Below are 20,831 nucleotides of genomic sequence, written 5' to 3'. Positions count from 1 at the left end.
AAGCCGAATATTAACTATTCTAATATTATACAATTTTATATTAATAATTTTTTACGATAATCACATATCTTATTACTGGCAATATAAGTATTCTGAGAACATAAAAATGTATCTGGCAGGTCATTTACCGACTATAGATTTACTATTTAAATATTTATTCCATTAGTCTATGAAACTTCTAATTAATTTACTCTTAGCTAAATGTTAAATTACGTATTCCCAAGTGAAACAGTATATTTATTTCTAAAGGGAAATTCAAAACACTTTGAGAGTTCAACAAAAGTAGAATTTTTTATTTTAGCTTCTACCGAGTTAGAAAAATTCAAAGTTGGCGAGTATTGGCCGCTGATTATGTATACAAATAAAGCATTAGCGTGTCTCACGAACCGTTTAGCATCTAGACCTTGGTTGTATTCCTCGGAAAGAGTTATTGTTTCAATCTGACGACTGGGCGTAGACTATTAAATACTAAACACTCCATATTAACACAATGATAGTGACATTAATGGCCTACCGCTACTAAGAACAATACAACAATTAGCCTTAATACCTTTTGAGGCATTCCTATTTTAATTTTCTATGGAAATGGTGTAGGAAAAATAAATACGAGTTAAAACAGCATTATTGATAACATAATACATCAGAAGCTGACTGACTTGAAGAGGCAAAATTAACATTGCAAAAAGCAACTAAGCTTGCCTTTTCAGCATGTTCCAATACTATAACATAAAGCCACACTTTAATACTTTATCAGAAATAATATGGAATACAAATTGTTTCGTGAAAATTTAATTTGCATTAAATTTTAAGCATTTTGAATACAAAGATGACTTTTGGGAAACGATTTTCTAATTGCTTTACTTAATGTCTAATACATTTTCAAACAACATGGAATTGGACAAGTTTCTACCGAATAGTGGTGGAGTGCTAATTGTTAATTACGTGATGAACTTTGAGAAAACTTTGGGACGACTTCAGCTCTTGTTTTTGATAGTTTTTGGTAAACCCTTACATAGCTTTAGATTACTTTAATTGCTTCCTTCGATCATCGAGCCAATTAACTTACAATTAATGTTATAAACGTTTACTCGTAAAGACAAGAAGGCAAGTCTAGTAGTAGTAGCGCGCTTTAAAATTATTTTCTCAATAACCTACTGAGCGCGCACCGTGTCAGTTTATAATCTAACTAGAGATATTATAAACTGGGAGCCAATCTTGAACTGTACAAATCAATCCTAATTTTACACATAATTCTTTATTGATCTGTTAATATATTTTTACCTCAATAAGTTTTAATCCTAACTATCTCTGTAAAGAAATGTTTCTAAAAAGATTTTCACTTCACTGCCTGTCCATATAGCGTCACTTAAAAAAATTCGAGCGAAAAATCCACGCTTCAATAGTTTGAATGGGTTATAGCGAGGGACGGGCCGTGGACGACTTACTCTCGGTGATTGTAGGGCGGAAAATTGGTGATGCGGTCACCGAGGAGATTTTATTTAAATTGTAGGGAGCGCTGTTGGTGACTTGTTTGAATTTAGCACACTCTATTTGTAACGTTGGTGACAAATGACAAGTACGAAAGAGATTATGCTTCGATTTTATGAAAATTTAAATAGAAATCTTTATGTTTATGAGCTGATTTTTAACCGTTGTATTGGTTTTTAATATGAAAAATTTTAATGCTTATAACAACTTATCTCTCACTCTGTGTTGTTCGGCCAAACTGGTGCTGTGACAATATGTTTTTTTTACAAATTGAAAACCCACGTTAATAGTGCGTGTTTTAAATTACAAGTATACCTAGTACTAATAGCAGGTATAAATAGCAAAAGTGGTAAAATATAATACATAGAATGCTGTAACTACTTCTGTTACGGTAATGAATATAGATAAGTTTTTATTGAAGTGTACATTTGCCATGGGCGAGCTCAGAATATTGTTTTTCTTACAATCTTCGTTGATTCAGGATTAAGAATACCGTTCAGCGTAATTATAAAGTGAAATCAGTGCGGAGGTAGCCACGGGTAAAGCTACACCTAAATAAACAAAGTCACGTTCCGCAGACGGCCGCAGCGAAGCAATTTTTAAAGAACATTCTTTTCAATGAATTCCTAGTCTTAATTATCCCGCTAAATTAATTTACCCGGCAGAAGTTTTCTTTGCATTTAACTCTAGACAGTCTGAAACACGGTTATCCGTATTAGGTCCGTCTTAAATTGGGGAAGTTTATCATAATCAAAGTTTATAACTTACCTCACCGAAACCACTAATTAGAAAATATACGTTGAATAATTAAAATACGTTTAAGAGATAAAACCGACTTTGTATAAACTTAGCGTTTGCTTAGTGTATACCTGCCTGTCGGTGTGTCAAAGTTCTTGTCGAAGTATGTCATGCTGTAATTGGAATTGAGTAGTAAGTTAACTTTGGTTTACTTGTTTATCAGTGTCTAACAGAATATTCTATTTGTGTTATTATGATAAAGCTTTATTTCAACTAATGATTTTTATAGGATTATGTCGACGCAGCATTTCAAATAAAGTTCTATATTTCTTCTTCTTTTTTTTTTCCATGGCAATTTTCGTTCCATTTTGTGGTGTTGAGCTACGTATAATTTCGTTAAAATATAAAGCGTCAAAATCTTTTTATTGAACCTTTACTGTAATGTAATGTTGTTGAGTCCACTTTTATAAAATAAAATTTTGATATATGTTGTTATCTATTTATTAAAAATAACAATAGTTTTCATAAATCATCTTAAAAACGTTGTATCGGACCACAAGACTCAAGGTCACCCCTAAACTTATTTGACTATTTTAAGTAAAGCAAATGTAGTTGGGTAAAAAAATATGCTGTGTCGCCCATACCAATATTAGGATGAAAATATGTAATAAAAATATTCGAAGTCAATATTTATGACATTAAAGCGTAACATCATAATATTATGTAATAGGCCATTTTTTCCGTTCCCTTTTCTTTTCTCCATTCCTCCGTATCTATGTATCGTACGGTTCAATGGTGTGACGTCCGATATCGGATTAGTTTATGGGCAATGCTGCGAGTACGTGCCGAGACTACCAGTGGTGATTTGAACCGCCCGCTCACTCGGGACAATTCACATCTGCTCTCCAACGTGACGCCCTACACGCAACATCACTTTTACCTTACACTCTCCAATGCATTTCTGCCTCGTGTTAAGTATAACGATTAATAACGCAGTAACAATTAAATGCTTAATAGCAAGCACTTATATTTATTTGCTTAACACTTTACCTACATTTTAAAAAAAAATTGCATCTTACTTCTTATTAATATTATAAATGCAAAAGTTTAGATAGAAGGATGGATGTTTGTTTGAAGGTATCTCCAGAAGGGCATCACGGATCTCGCATAAATTTGGCATAGATGTAAAAGTGACATAGTCTGAGATCAATAGGCTACTAATTAAGTTTTTTATTAAGTGCGCGCGAACGTAGTCACGGGCAACAGCTAGTTACTACATAGAAACGATATAAGTTAATTAACTGCGTTTTATTATTATTACACAAAACAATACGTTTTCACTTATAAAAATCGAACCCCCGTATAAAAACGTAATATATTTATCTTTTCTTTCCGCACAATCCACTCATTCTTACTACTCCGTTGTCACAAGTTATTATTCACAATAGGAGAGAGCATTCATTCGATCGTCGTCCGCACGGAAGCCTTTTATGTCATGATGAATTTGGCGAGATTATATCGTGTGGAGACGACCACGAAGGAGGCGCGGGCACGTCGCGCACGCCACGCCGGCACGCTGCCAGGGTTAGCGCGCGGCCCGTGGCGCTCAGTCCGCGACGAAGCGACGAACCGACCGAGCGCCTCGCGCTTCGTCGCGATCCCTTCCTACGCGTACGTACTCTAGCTGCTACTGCCCGCTAGCGACTTGGCTAAACTCCTATCCCGTTAACTCTACGAGCTTACATATAATATTTATAAAATATATATTGTCATCAGACAAATTCAAGGAATTTCGGTTCCATTTATTTTCGAAAAAAGTTTTTCGTTCCCCATCCCTTCAACGCTACCGCTATAAGAACCCTTATTTTTTTCACACAGGCAGTCGCTCCCTCTAATTATTGACTCCCCTAAACTTTGTTGAGATATCCCGACTCTTGCGATCCGGCCCTTTTATTGCTCTAATATTTTTATTCCATCGCAGTCGCGCCACCGTCTACACGCTGTGACTACGGATTCTATTTGAAATGTAAATACTGGTGCCGTAGTCATTTGTCCGAGTCCTGTTGCCACTCGCGGGTGCGCATTTAAGTTATAAATTACTGGATTAAAGCAACGATTAATTTCATCCTTGGTTTAACAGAAAAACCTTTGCGGAGTGAAGCCTAAGTTGTCAACGGTTTCGCCTTACTGTTTCTCATTTCTCTAAGAAGTTCAAAGCGCCCTAAATTATGGTTATTACGATTCTAAGTTGAGATTTTATAAGTGAGACTGGTGAATGTGTCGTTGGTGTTGATTATCGGACGAGCAAGGAATCGAGCGGCGCATGGTCGCGTGAGTGCAGCCTTTGCGGTGGATGTGCACACCGCTGCCGTCCTGGTGGTTCGTGCCGGCTGGAATGCCAGCTGCTCTTGACCTAACTAGGTACCCTGCACACCCTACACACATACATGCAAACAGTCGCCTTTCCGTGCGGGCTGTGTGTCGCGACACAAATACATTCACACGCACTAATTTACACAAAGGCACGTGCAATACTACACGTGACAAACTTGTAAACATGGACATTTTAGACCTGACGCAAGAACGTTCTAATTAAATGCAGTAACTGCCACAAACAGATATCTTTGTTGAGAACACATGTCTTGTTCCTTGTCACGACCGCGACGTCAGCAACAAAATGATATGCGCAATACATTGCTACCGATAATACACGATATAGCGTCAATCGTATCAGAGCATTGCCCTAAATGCATGTAAATTTACAAAACGCACTAAACTACACATACATGAAAAAGGGTACGCCTATTGATGTTGTATTTATGCATAAAGCACGTATGTATTGTGCACAAGCATTTACGTTATTTGCATTATAATTTTTATACGTCCGAACGCCTAAATTGCTTTAAATTGACATCGAAATTATTATATATTTTTTTAAAACCTAACTTGTTCCTTTAATAGAGACCTAATTTGTAATTGGACCACCGTATAAAATTGCTATGTATTTTAAAAAATTTGGTGTGAATACTATGGTTTCGTTAGTAATTTTACTAAATATAAATAATATTTGGCTTGGAATTTCCTGACCAACGTTCCTAATGATAACCCTGAAAACGGCAACCAGATCGCCATAAAGAATAATAAAAAGAAAACAAAGCAACATCGAGTTCGTAAGAAAACAATAATTCGATTCCAACATAGTACCAAGATTTGCGTAGTGCATAGTGCATTGTTTGAACAAACAAACGCAAAACTAGCAACACGAATCTCAGTTAGCCCCACGGCGAGCGAATGAAATTTGTGCAAAAGCCAAACGGTATACTGCAAAACAGGTTGAACTTCAAGAAGCTCTTTGGAACACAGTTTACTATCTCGGCCTTTCTAAGCGATAAACTGTTTAAGTTTATATCTATTTCCCATCATAAGGTACACTATCCCTCGCACAGTTGCAGCCAAAAGGCGCTTTAATCAAATATTAATATTCCAGATTCGGATTTATGGACGGAAATCCAAAAGGCAATCACCAAAGCAAATAGAACAAATCTAACCCCTTCGAAGCGCACAAATCTGCCAAATGGCTCGAAATCCTTATTATTTAATTATTTAACGGTTCCGACTGCAAACCGACGCGCAGTGTTCACTGCTGCGAATAATTGCTTGTATTTACTACATTTTTGTTAATTTTGTTTCTAGTCAGTATTTAAGCCAAATATCTCCTATACTGTAAGCTAATTATTTACATCGTTCAAGAAACGATTGATTTTATATTACACCATATCTTTCATTCTCAACATTACTTCTTTGTTAAAGCTATTTTTTTTTGATAAAATGATTTCTTTCGACATCAAAGGAGCACTTTGATATTTCGATATCAAAAGGTGTCTGCGAAACCCTTCCAATTACAGAAGCTTTCATGGGAGTCTTTCAAATTAAATATGATTTTGTATGATTAACATATATAATTTCAATTATTTCGTGTATTTGAGACCTAATTTGAATTTCTAGTTTGATTACCATCTTGCAATACAATCAGAACTAGGACAGTTCTGATTGTATTGCTCATTTGACAGGCCTCTCTTTAGACGACATTATTTTTTATGCGAAAATTTAATAGAAGTTTTCCAATGGCTCTATCTCGAGATTTCAATGAACGGCGAATTACGCTAAATGTTTTTTTTTTCTTTTGCCTTGGACTTTGTATTCTGTAACATTTTATAGTTACTGCCGTTATTTACAATTAATTTTTTGATATAATATGATAATTAATAACGAGTGTCGTGTCGTATTTTTGTTACTCTGCCGTTTTTTGGTAATTCGAATGCGCTATTAACATTCTTAATGTAATATATTTTTATATTAGCATACTTCTTTGAATATACTTTAAAGGAGGTTGAGAGATGCAAATTGAGTCCATTAAGATTCTTCAAATGTCACTTAGAAGCCCGTACTAGAAGCGAAAATGAGCTGAATCTTGAATAAAGAAGAAGTAACAAAACGTATTTAAATAATGGCAATATTTTTATTCTCAGTTCCATGATCATAATTTATTCGTACAGCTTCCTAACTGCTGTCTACGAAACGAGCTGGTAAAATTTAATATGACAGTCGTTTTTACCAAACCGACTCTTGTCTGAATAGCCTTCTTGTGGTGTAAATTTTATTTAAAAAATGAAATAGAAGAATTTATTAACAGAGAATATACAATAGTTCCAGTTTATCAGAAAATTCATAAGATTCTCTGTCCATTGAAATTGGATAGAAAACACGAATATAACTTTGTACTAGAACGTTAAAATTAACTACGCAGTATTTACTTGTTTGTTGTGGGGAACACGCCAATATCAATTTTATTTGTGTTAAACGATAATAACAATAATAATTTTACCCTTTATAAATAATTCTTATGTATTCTGTTTATATGTTTGAAGCAAACAAGATCGTTGTTATTTGGATAATACCAATACCTACCCAAAAATTACGTTTACATACATATATGATCAATAGTGTCTAGACAATAATTGGCTTTTGTGGAGTAATCGACCCTATTTATCAGTAAATACTATATGCTTTTACTCGTATATTCGACAGACATACCTATAAGTATATTCATAATTTTTTGTATAAAAGACATTTAGGTTCAATAAAACCTTTGGAAAATAAAAGATTACATATATCTACTAACATTGTTGCTTTACCTACGTCCATCAATAAGTCCAATGTTTGTTATAATTTTATATTCCCAATTTTAGATATTTTATGTTTAACTGTCGAGATACACAAGGTAGAACAGACATTACATAAGGTAGGTTCGCTATGATAATCGAGCAAGGCGTCCATTAATTTAAAGTTAAAGTTATTTCTCCAGCGCCGTGAACCAAAGTTATAAATCATGATCCAGAGTTAGCTACACAAGTTTCTATTTGCACACCGCATTAAATATTCAGCTACAATAAACAAAACAATAACAATGATATTGTACTATGAATATTATATTTCACGCGGTTAACGTTTTACGGTCACTCATACCTCTCCATGCTTATGTACGTTTGAAATACAAGGCAGTAGCAGTGCTCGTCGGTTAGTGGTGATGTTACAGCCAACGTTTATATTCAGCGGGGCGTACCACCCGCGTCGTTCACGTCTCGACCTCGCTTCGGAATCGGAGATGCGAGCGGCAATCCATACAGAATTTACGACTACACGCCTAATGGAGCAAGGTTAAATCCTTTAATTTTATCAAGCTTTTTAAAATTTCACGCGTTGTAATTTTGTATGGGCAAAATGTTAACTGTTTATTGTATAAAATTGTGAACCTTACGGTTACTGACAATTTAATTATAAAATATGTCATAAAAAGTCAGCTAGGAGTAGCAGCTGAGAACTGCAGTGACTTTTTCGTTCTTCATAACGTCAAATACTTTTAAAACGACAGTTGGAAAACTTAATTTAGTTTAATTTCAATTTTTTTTTTCTGTTCACTTCCATCGACATTTCATTCTCGCCACTTCAACATACTTTTTAGTTTTTTCAAAACATTTAGATATATTACGACAAACTAAGGCATATAAAATAAAATTTTCAGTCGACCACACGACATAGTTGGTTAATTGTCTACCGTTCCTAAGACCACATCAGATATGTATAATGAAGTTGAATATAGTATCCATGTTTGAGTAACAAATTCCTACTCAGTCTTTGCAGAAATCTGACCGGTCTGAGGGAACTAATTCCATTTACGACGTTCCATTCCCAGTTACAGTGCACTCACAACCAAACAACAAAGCACTTGTTTACGCCTGTCCAAATGGAAATGTTATCCAATACCATATTCTAAGGTTTAATATTCCTAGCATTGTCGGAATATTTGCAACATAAGGCCATATTCTTTCATATAATAACATTTATTATTGTTCATAAAGAATCATAATCAGTGTTTTGTGATGAGTTAAATATACTTAACTAGATTTTAACTTACTATGGCCTTTCAATGTTTTGATACTTTAATATGAATTTGTTGAGATATATAATAACGATAGAAGTTAACGTTCCAATAAAACTAATTCCCGTCTGTTGTGGTTGCACAAGCAACATTGGATTTCCAAAACAACCGATGTTAATCTTCTTCAAATTAAAAGAAATAACCAACATATGCGATTTAGTTAATATAAAAGCAAGCAAATAGTTTAGCTTTTAACTTGTCTGTAGAACAATGACAATCTGTCTCGATTCCCTGTAGAGTTGTCTAGACCGCCCGCTCCCGCTCGCAACATAAGGGAGATATGGCACTTGTTCTACAGTATAGACGGTAGATACCTTTCCATGTTTCATTCGTAGGATGTATAACGAACTGAAATACTAGCATTTACTTTGTAATTCCCCTTTGTCTTTAGGCTTCCATTATGGCTCTCGGTTGCGCATACGGATTTGTGCAGATTACCCTTCTTGTTATATGCGTATACTCAAAAGTGATAAAACGTTTAACTATTATTTCAATTAATAACGAAACATTCCTAAGAAAGAATATTATTAAGTAAATGATTATATTCTTAGTTAAAGGTTTATTGTAAATTTATTCGTAACTATCCAATGAAATAACTAATCAAAGAAATACCTTGTAATTGTAATACATTTTAAAAGAAAAGGAATAAGAATCGTAAATAAGGATATTACGATTCATCTTTGATACAAATTGTTATTTACATTTACAAAATATATCTATATTTCCTATAGTATCTATAGTTAAAGAAATTGTTTAATTAATGTTTAATTCGTGTGAATTTAGTAGGTCAAAATAAATTTGGATGTTTCAAACGGTCAAGAAGTAAAGACACACTCCAATCTGGCGCTCAAGCTTTTAGCAACAGTCTCTGAATTTTCTGAATGCATCCACCGTTTCCATTAAGCGCCTAAAAGATACACGTCCGTTCCGTTTCCTCGAAGCAGCAACATTTTATCTCGCAGAGTTCAGTGTACGGACGCTAGCGTGTAAACATGCCGCGAGTGCTGTGGAGTGCCGTAGGGCCACTCGGCCCGCAGCGCCTCTGAATGCCCACGTCCGACCACTTTACCCCACTCCCACTTCTAATATACGGTCGGCCGCATGTTACATGCCTACGCCTTATACTCTGGTATTAAGACCTATATTTTTCCCAGCACGTCGTTTGATGTGCAACGGACTATACGCTCGTCGGTCGCGATACTTTCCGATAACGTCCGACAAATTTATGCAGGCAACCGTCACGCTGTACACTACCTTACGACTTCATATCGACCGTAATTCACAGTTAAAACCGGCCGCAATGTACGATGCGGCCATTTCACGTGTTATTCCCGTTTCACCAGTTTATTCCTGTGTAATATTTAAATGACGCAAAAACCATGATATACGCATTGATTGATTATTCTGATACAGCTACTGAAATGCAATAATAGTATCATATCTTTATAGTTATAATCTTTCTGCTATTATATTTGTCAACGTCATAATGCTCGATATAATTACATTTGCAATCAAAAACTGGTCTCACAAGCTATTTAGTTATCGACCTTTGTTGGAAATAAATAGAATAACTCATTAACATGACGAACGACTATTGTCATAAGATAAGGTAACATACTGTTATTACTTACATGTTTGTTATCGTCATTCGATAACCGTTTTACTTTTAAACATAACCATTTATTTAGCCTCCTTCGTCGTTTAGTTGTGTGATATTTGATTATACGTAATGAAACATATACACATTTTGTAAAGGCATAGTCACTTTAGCTACACGCTGCAGATTGATTAGGCTAGCGTTAGCCAGGTAGCTTTATGTAATAGCTAGACTCGAGATTAGCAGGCTGAATAGAGGGAGTTAAGTATAGCTTTGAACGAGGAAGCTAGATAATCGAAATACTTTCTCTTCATTTTTTTTCGTAAATAAAGTCAGAGATAGATTCTCGCTTCTGCGTATGTAGAACCATTATCCGAATAAGTAGTAAAGTGACAAAATTGTGTTAACGAACTATTGTGATAAAACCACGACATTTCTACTTTGTACCGAGTTGAATCGCAACAAATACTTGTCCCCTTATAAACTGAGTGTGATTCTGTTAAATCTTACTAATATTATAAATGCGAATGTTTGGATGGATGGATGTTTGTTAAGGTATCTCCTCAACGGCACAACGGACATTTTTTTTTTAAATTTCGCGTGGACGGAGTCGCGGGCGACAGCTAGCGTCTAATACATATTAGTGAATCATTAAAATAAATGTTTTATAGGGAAGCGTGTAAAATAGGTTGATTACAGACACGAGGGCGATGTTGACACAAGAAATGCAGTTCATATTTACAGTTCGTCGAACCGTCGTCGGCTATCCGGTCTGAAATTATTTGTACACGTATTAAATTGACAGCGGGCAAACATAGTTTGTGCAACTTTCTCCATACATTTTCCGATACCTTATTTCAAAGGCTAAGGAAATTACGCTCAATGTAAATAAGGCCGGCCGGGGAATTAAAAAGGCGACTGCTATCGTTTTACCCGCGCACCTCGGTTAGGATCAGGAGCTGTTCAATTTCCTCTATGTTTATTCACTAGCTAATGGGATATTTATTAGATTCGCAATATGTTACTAGTACAATTTGCAATACTTCTAAAAGCAAGATCGATGGCATATTTAAAATACAAATATTACGAACTTATGAATTCGCTTAATTAAATTAAGATTTAATTCAACTGGAAAACTTTTTTTATCTTGTTACTAGCTGTCGCCCGCGACTCCTTCCGCGCGCATTTAAAAAAAACTAAATGGGGGGGGGGAGTTATGAAAAATAGATGTTGGCCGATTCTCAGACCTACTGAATCGGTCAAGCCGTTTCGGAGGAGTATGGCAACGAAAACTGTGACACGAGAATTTTATCTTCTTGTTATAAACTTACAGTCGTGACTTTTCAGATGATGTTATGTTCATGTAAAATAATATCGTATTAAAATCAGGAATCTCTTTGTTTCTTGTAATATTATTATGGTTACTTAATAGCATATTAATTTATGTCTTTTCACTATAGTAAATAAAATAATGTACTAAACCTATTTTATTATACTCTGTCGACTATTGATATATTCTAAGAAACGATTACCAATTGGGAGTCAGTCATAACTTGAATAAGGTGACTCAACGCGTATTTCAAATCACAATGGTATTGTATATACAATACTGATATAATCGTTTATAACGTATGCCATCTTATATATACATAATATGTAACCACAGCAATTATTTTTACTGTAACACAGCGTGGACATACCACAACGAACCTCAGTTGCATACAAATCTTTGATCTCGTCTAGAAATATGCAGTTACGTGATGCTATCTTGATTTAATATTTCATGAGCCTAGAAAGAACTAGTATATGCAAAACTTCAGATTAATTCCTTTAACTAAGACTTATAATGCTCGTATTGCAATAAACTGAAACACCATTTAAATAAGTATGTTGTTCTCAAAGCACTAATTTTTCATTCGTTCACTAAATAACTACAAAATGATGTGGAAGATGGCTAGCATACAGTACAGTTTTACTCGTCAAAATATGTATTTAATTTTATACAACAATGTGTAACAAAATAGTTTTATAGCATTAAATATTACGTTAGAATCACTTGTGCACGTATGGGCCAACATATAAAAATAATATGATTAAACTAGTTAGACCCTGGTTAATATTGTGGCGTGTCGTTGTTTTAGTGAACTGGTCCATAATTTGGGTAAAGCAATTACTCTTGACGCGGGTCGGGAAATTCTCTAAATCCGACGCACTAAAATGTAATTCTCTAAAAGTTAGTAAAACATTGTAAAACACGTACCGTGAAACGGATGAGGTCGCGATAAAAGTGGATTTAATCGCGCTCGCCAAGTTTAAGGTTGTTGCAAATGCTCGACGAATATTTAACTAATACTTTTCACATTGCTATCAAGTTTAAGAAACAAAGTGTGATTTTACAAACGTTAAAATCCTTTATGTTTTGCAAGTTGTGTTTGTGTTTAATTTTATAGCGCTGGAATGTACGTGATGCGATTGAACAACACTGAGATTGTACAACTGCTATTCCATGTCGGTATCCAATAACCTAAGTAGAATTGATCCACATACAAGGCGCCGAGTATATGAGTATAAAAAAATGTGCAGGATAACACGAAAAACAAAATCATAAACCTAGCCTTCAGTTCAGACTATGCCTGTATTATAGTGATAATACTATAACAATGCCTTTTCATTTATAATGAAGAAACCAGCGCTTGACCAATATTTGTAAATCATACTATTGTTAACGCTTTATGTTTTATCATCCGTGTGGTAAATTACTCATACCCTTTTTGATCACATCACCTTTTCATATAAAGTATAAAACGGTATTGCTAAAATAATTAAAAAAAAAATCGCGTAATTTATAGTCTAAACAAATATATAGCAAATGTGGATTTGCTTGCTCATTAATATTTAAATGTTTAATTTTCGATATAAATCAAAGTGATTCCATTATTTTTTAATGAAACCACAAAAGTTTTAGAGGGATCCGCGCTCATGTACAGGTTGCGGTAGATTCCCTCAATTAGGACGTCAGCATACGTTCGTTAATTATTAACTGAATTGTTTAGGCGAGTTGACGAACTTCAGCGATCTCTCGCTAATTGTTTAATTGATGCTGCGGACCTATTACTGGCTATTTGTTAGTTGTTACACATACCGGGATGCAATCCGTAACTGTATACATGGAAACTAGACTAGAGGATCAATAACAAGTTTCTCGTAGAATAAATACATTGACATACATCGAGGGTAAATTTATACCAAATATGTTGTCAACTAAAGCGAGCATAATGGCAATTTCTGTAATAGTGATTTTAAAAATGTGGTGATTTGAATAGCACTGTAAAATGACTTAACATTTCAAATCATTTATGACACTGGTTAAAGTCGGGCTACTTGACCGTTATAAAGATTTAAAAATTGTTGATCTAACTATACGTCGGCATTTCCTTCTAATTTGTACTCTAAACGATTGTGTCTATGATACGGCCCGGAATTCATGTACGTATAACTTCCCTTACGGATAAAAGAAAAAAGATTGTTGTTTGCATCAAAATAGAGGGTGTTACAAGCGCGATGTTGGACATGTAATAAGATCTTCCATCATACCCCTCCCGAGGGTATCGTAAAAATCGTCAGAGGCAATAAGTAAACAAAAGAATGAGCGGCAGCTTTCTCTTGAACTAACAAAGTTTTACTGCATGCCGGCTCTCGCAACTGGACCCAATTACTAAGAAAAAGTCACTTTATCTTAACTCACCGAGGCATAGTTAACATGTTGTATAGTTATGTAAAACATAACTACTGCAATCTCATCAGTAGAATGTCTTTTATTTAAAAATATAATTCACAATACTTTATCTAAAAATATCCCACGGTACCTATTTAGAAGTTGTTGATCCGTTGCCATTTGTTAATTTAAAAAATCAGATCGCAAATTGAGATTTTTATGTAACAAAATCACAGTAGTGAAAATTATTGCCTGTTTTTGTTTCCGCACATCGACATTCCATCAAATATATAAGTAAAAACATAAATCGAACGAGAAACTGTGGTAAAAAAGTTGATCGTAACAAGGCTTTATACTAAGACCACATCATTTACGTATCGGATTCGTGAAGCTCGTAGGCGGTAGTTCGTTAGCTGCTTCCGCGATCGTCAGTCCCACCAGCACACGCCGCCGCAAGGTCACACCGAACCTCTTTGTCTCTGTTTCGTTAAATGCACACCAAAAAACTATCCGCAGTAGTTCATAAATTAATTATATACGTTAATATCACGAGTATCTTTATGGATCGCGTATTTATTGCCAAACGTAGATAGGTTGCGCTGGTGGCACTACAAGAAAAATTCGTTCGTAAATGAGATAACCAAACTACTGTTATATTTTATGATGTAAGTTAAAATCATATTGTGATGATTAACATTTCTGAGTCAACTTCTAATTTTTCTTAAATGCCAAAAAAACTTATTTTCTAACTCATATTAAGACGCATATCGGATTAAATAAATATCTAACTATTTGTAAAAATATTTTCTATACACGGACATTTTTAATGCTTAAAAAAGTCAACAGGTTTAAAAGAATATGTAGATCGAATGTTTAATTTATAATTTCGAATTAAAAACAAATTAAAAATTTGTGAACTTCAGTTGTTTTAGCAACAATTATGTAGGTCCTATAATTTTAACGTAATCGCTTTGGACAAGATAAGATGGAATTATTTTAAGTATGTCCTTAGCACCACGTATTCAGATTTTGGCGTCATTAAACAAACGTTATAAACCGCGAATTAAGGATACGCTGTTAAAGATCGTAAGAAGTTCACGCTTCGCCGTACACGATTACGCTTACGACCTTTAGCTCCCAAATCTCGTCGGAAATATGTAAAGCTTCTAAGAACCTATTCCATGCTCTCCGGCAACGCCTACACCGTAAATAATATTAATTTTCAGAATACTAATGGCGAGGATTCCGTTAAATGAATTTTAAACCACGTTACTTATTACTTTGCTTGTCTTTAATATCAAATACGAAAACATGATGGAAGATTGATTAAATGTGTTCAAACCGAAAATGTATGTACAAAATCGTTATTGTTACAAAGCTCAAATATCGTTTTCACTTTAAGTTGGTCATTCGATTACAATTGGCTTATTATCAAACTGTATAAATAATGACAATCTATGTCTTCTATACGTATGTATAGTAAAATTGGTGTGTCTGTATGTAATATTGAAATAAAACATTCATATTTCATGTACGTGATGCATTTGTTTGACCTATATAACGAAAAACGAATTTTTAAAATTCTTGTCTGCCTATGTGTCCGCAAGCCGCATTTGTTCCGGATAATCTCTGGGACGGCTGGGCCGATTTTGACGGAACTGTAGCTGATGTGTGCGGGAATGTTGAAGCGTACTTCTTTTTCTTAATTTAATTGCATTGATTAAGTCGCTGGCTACCGCTATTTAGAAGGTAAACATAATTTGAATTGTTTATAGCTTTGTACAACTTGTTAGGGTTGTGTACGATGTTGAATGTAAATTTTTATAAATGGAAAAGTAATTGAGAAATTACTTAATGTAGTTAAAGCTTTGACCTGCACGTTATCAGAAGCGGTTGCGTGACATAGAAAACTTTCAAGTTGACGTCTGGCCATGAACGCGCTACTCAACTACTAGCATTTAGTAAACGAACGTTTTCTACTAAAACGTTCAACAACATTGATGTATCCGACGATCTTCGTCGTCAGACATCAAAAGTTCCCCGTTCAGTATTGTAACTTCGCTAGACACGCAGAATAAATAAAAGTTGACGTATCGTGAATTCGAAATCCGCACCAAAAGTTTCCCTCGAATGTTCAACAAATACCTTGTTAAACTTGATACTTTTTCGGTAGGATTAACGTAATCGAATCCCTTTGGGCAACTGATAAAAATATTCTAGAGGGACAAAGATTTTTACGCGACGAGATGTTTAATAAATGGAAGTTTAATTTTTCAACGTGGCGACTGCCGTGCCTTCATTAGTGGCTCCGTTGTTTATTCGTTCTTCTGTTAAATAAGCGAGTATTTTGTTGCATCTACAGACAGTAATTCGGAATTTAGAAAAACGGAGCTTTTAGAAAGGAACTTGCCTGTTTGCGGCAAATAAACAATGGATTGTAATACAGTTGCCCACTTCTTGAGTTTCTCTAATGCGACCTTTATCAATAATGATACTTCATACACCTTCCAGCATTTCTCATGTCACGTGCGGATATTTGATATGAGTGGCTTCGTTCGATTAACATGCATGGATCGAAGTGAGGCCGCCATTTTCATCGGTGCCTATCTTTATTTAAAAAGTAAGTATACTTCACTTAAGCTCGGACCGAAGCGATACCAATTGCCAATTTGTTACACACGATGCACGAACAATTTTTGTTGCTAATGAACTTCATAAGGCAATGTCCAAATCCTTTATTGCTTTCCTTTGAGATTGTGTATAACCCATAAAAGTGATTCCACTTTTTGTGTATCTTCCAAAAACCATGTTAATGACGATTCAGGTCTTGTGGACATTTTACTACTAAATATATCTATTCAGAGATATAAGATTTATTAACAACCAGGATGGTTGACTTGTTATCTTACATAAGACCGGGAAGCGGAGTTACATACTAACGGCCTTATTATTGTCGTCATAAGTCAAGCTGCGTACGCACTGAATGCGTACTGCTATTTGGTAGTTTATTTGCTAGAACGATTATGTGGAAAATGAAACTGTGTACAAAGTTGTGAGGCACGCTCGTTGTAGGTTAGCCGTGCCGCTCGCCCCTCGTGCGTTGAACTAGCAGTTATATTTAACTGCGATAACACGTGTGTGTCGGAAACACGACATCGTGCTCCCCAACTAAGAATATTTCTACTCAGACCTTTTTTGTGATTCATACAAATTATTATTTGTCACATACGGTCTCCCAACTCATGAAAATATCTGAACTATGTTTGTTATTTTCTACTCTTTAAATCAAGTAATAATTTGTTATACGTATATTGATTTTTGCCACACCTATTTCAAAATTGAAGACCTTTATGCGTCACACAAAACGCTAGCAAAGCATGGAGCAAAGAACAAGGTAAGCTTAGGGTATAATGCACAGTCTACCTGGAGATTCACAATGGCGTTCAATGAACCCGCGACGCCCACCCGTGTCATTATGACGCTCGCGAGCACTTCGCTATTGTTGCCTGCGAGCGCCGCGACGTCGGCAGCCCAATGCACACTCGCAGTCGACACAATACCCTACCCTCATTTATTGACAACCCGGCTTTTTCATCCTAGAACAACAGTTTTCACTTTACTTAATACACCTCCCATTGATTCCTGCTTCATTAGCATCCTAGACGTTTGAGAATAGTTCCAGTAACAATTTATCTTGGACGCAAACTTTTGTACGGCAGTAATGTATGCAACAAATGCTACAGGAAACTCTTTTTTTATGAACAAGTTCAAAGTTAGGAGTTCAAAGTAATCAAGAACTCCTTTGTTGTATTTTATAAGTATGAAACTTTATTTAGCAGTACTTTGAATGTCACATTTAGCAGGCATTTCTCATGCACTGTACTTTTTTTTGGACCAATATGAATTGTAAGTATTTTTAACAGAAACAGATTCTTGAAAATTTATCGCTGAGACTTTATGGGAATTTTTTTTATTGTCTCCCTTAAAACGCTAGTTGTACCGATTTATTAAAAAAAAACTCTCTTCTTAACCGCTTAAAACCTCTCTTCGCGCTCAATAAATTCTTTAAAATTTTGCATTGTTAAAATAATATTCTGTTTCACTGAAGCGATACAAAGATAAACATTTAATGGAATAAAATAACTCGTTCAATACAAAAGTTTGTTTAAAAATGCGAACAGCAGCCATATTTCGAATTGCTCAGATCATTTGAGGTGGCGTAAGCGTTTCATATTATATGCAATTTAATCGTATTATTTTAAAATTTTAATGAGAGTGTTTAAAGAGTACTTTAACATAAAGTTGTCGCAATATATGTTATCTTTTATAAAATAAATAGTCATATTTTAATCGGAAAAGATGTTAATAAGGTTTACAACCGGAATCTGCACGAGACCAATATCTAATAACGTTTGAATTTTGATCGTAAAAGCGCTGTTACCGTCACTCGAGATAGAAAAATCTGCAAGGTCGATTCGCAGTAACCTATCACATACCGTGCCCACCCACAATTCTTTATTAATTGTTTTTACTTTAGACTGTTTGGATAAAGTATAAATTTAATAAGTTTACTTACTAAAAAGTATCTATTACAGACGCCCGTTAAATTAAGTTGTAAGAAATATTAAAGTTAAGTTAAATATTAAAGTTATAAGAAAAAGTTTGGTGATTTATTTCTATCTTGACAGAGTGCTTCAAAAAAGTTTTAGTAAATACTTGAAAGGGGCGAACTGTACGTAAATTTGCCTACGAATTCGCTCGAAAATAGCAAATATTCGATTGAAGTATGAAGTCGATCTTACTATTATGATAGTTTCTACAGATAAAATATGCAGTAAGTTTTTCTTTATCGACTATGTAAACCCATTGGAAGGCATGCGTGACTATCACTGAAATATAAAGTCGCTGCGATAAGCGGCGAAGTTTAGCACGCAAAGTTATTAAAAGTATAGACGAGGACACAGCATAAACGGTCTCGGTGTTGCGCCGCAGCCAACTAGCTCGCACTAAGTAGGGCTATCGATTCGAACGGCGATATAACTACGTTGTAAGTGCCTTCACTTCTCATACTGCACCAAAGCGCGAAGCACCGTAACCCCTACTAACTACTTACAACTTTTACTCCGTAGTTGGGAGTAAGTTGCGTCGGCCGAACGTATCCCTGTTTTACGTCACTATTTGTTCGCGAACCGAAACCGATTCGGTCTTTCAATTGATTTTTATTTATTTCCGCTTAGGTTTTTGTTACATTATAATTTATTGTATTAGAGAAATGGGCACACGAATTCGGAGTAGGGTTCGCGTGTTGGTAGCCAACGCAGCCGAGAATATCGATCGCAGTGCGCGCGCACTCTCCGTCGGAGTGTACACAGATGGCTGTTGAAGCGTTTCGGTGGCACGCCGCAAGAACTGAAGTGAACACTTAGTGCCATCAAAGTGTCATCGACAGCTGAGATCTTGTGTTAATAACGAGGCTCTTGATTATCGGGGCTTGGTGCCGAGACGTACGCTCGTCATCTTGGCATTGGAATGAAAGCTCGAAATTTTAGTGTTAGCCTGCGTAGCGAAATACCCTGAGCATTAAATGTAGGTGCGATCAGCTGTGTGTAGCGCCCCCGCCTCTCTTATCTTCGTTCCCCCGTGTGATTAATCACAGGCGCTGAATCTTTACGCTCTCGGCGAGGCGCACGGACTGCGCTGGCCGCCGACGACTGATGGACTCGCTCCTAACTAGACATTCGTCTTGTGATTCGCTTAATTTGTTTCGGCGTTGCTGCTACATGTCTTTATTATGTGTATATTTGTTCTTGCCTAAGTAAACCCACTGTACCAAGTCCGTTGGAAACTGACTTTACACGTTAACAATGATAATTTTTGATCATACGAAATTGATACGATTTTGTCAAAATGACGAAATTCTCATTAAAAAGTTGCAGGACGTACACAAACAATGTTTTTGTAAAATATTAACAAAGACATTTTATTTCTATTTCCTTAAATGTATTTATTACCAGGCTACCGCTAGATACCGTTTGGGAATGTTTCGGCTTATCTTGACAAAAGACGTTTCTCCGCCAAGTAAATTTTTCGTTCTCAAGTTTAATCAATTTTTGTAACTAAGGTTTAACAAAGTTTAAACATAAACTGTACGTTGTATTTCTAACAGAAGTTTAAAATTATGAAACAAAGTTGTTAAGGATTCGCGTTATTTATATTTGAAACGTCTTGTGTTTTAAGTTTATAATTATTAAAGCTATTAAAGATAATAAAACCGACAATTCGAATAATCAACGACCTTCGGTGACTATGAGTTGATACTTGTCACAGATTTGTTTTTACGTAAAAGTATATATTTGCAAATTATATTTTTTAGGACACATGATCAAACTTTTATAAATCACTAGCTGTCGTCCGAGTTTAAAAAAATAAAACATAAGCTCCAGACTATGATCTATATTAATGCCAGATTATCAAAATCCGTTGAACCGTTCTAGAAATACCTTCAAACAAACAAACACCCGTCCATACAGACATTCACATTTATAATTATAATATTAGTAAGATTACAGAATATGGGTATTTCCATGTTATTACTATAGAATAATAACTACATACATTTAACATGGTTGACATTAATTGTCAAGGTCTGTGATTATATCTGTCTGATATAAGTACCTGACAATTTGTTAACCAGGAAACTGATTGGGCGATCGACAACTTGGATCATTTACCATCGGTTTCTGAGATGAAAATCTCTGTTTAAAACATGTTATCTCTTTTTTGTCAATGATAAA

General features: G+C 35.1%; 1 protein-coding gene across 3 annotated transcripts in view; it reads left to right on the top strand.

The window, feature by feature from the left end:
• Positions 1-20,831, top strand: part of LOC106721038 (protein gustavus) — a 93,325-nt gene that overhangs the window by 11,541 nt on the left and 60,953 nt on the right. The window contains exons 1-2 of one of the 3 annotated variants that reach the window (XM_014515897.2): positions 3,845-3,897; positions 4,367-4,647. The exons of 1 other annotated variant lie outside the window; for it this stretch is intronic. In XM_014515897.2, the coding sequence (XP_014371383.1) occupies positions 4,580-4,647 (68 nt within the window). In that variant the 5' untranslated portion in view covers positions 3,845-3,897; positions 4,367-4,579. Of the gene's footprint in view, positions 1-3,844; positions 3,898-3,942; positions 4,253-4,366; positions 4,648-20,831 lie in introns of those variants that run through there. One more of the 3 variants, XM_014515895.2, reaches the window with a different exon arrangement.

The sequence above is a fragment of the Papilio machaon genome, chromosome 15 (assembly GCF_912999745.1).
Source record: "Papilio machaon chromosome 15, ilPapMach1.1, whole genome shotgun sequence".
In the NCBI taxonomy this organism is placed as follows: Eukaryota; Metazoa; Arthropoda; class Insecta; order Lepidoptera; family Papilionidae; genus Papilio; species Papilio machaon.
The sequence above is the reverse complement of the archived record's forward strand: the minus strand, read 5'-3'. Positions and strand labels throughout refer to the sequence as shown.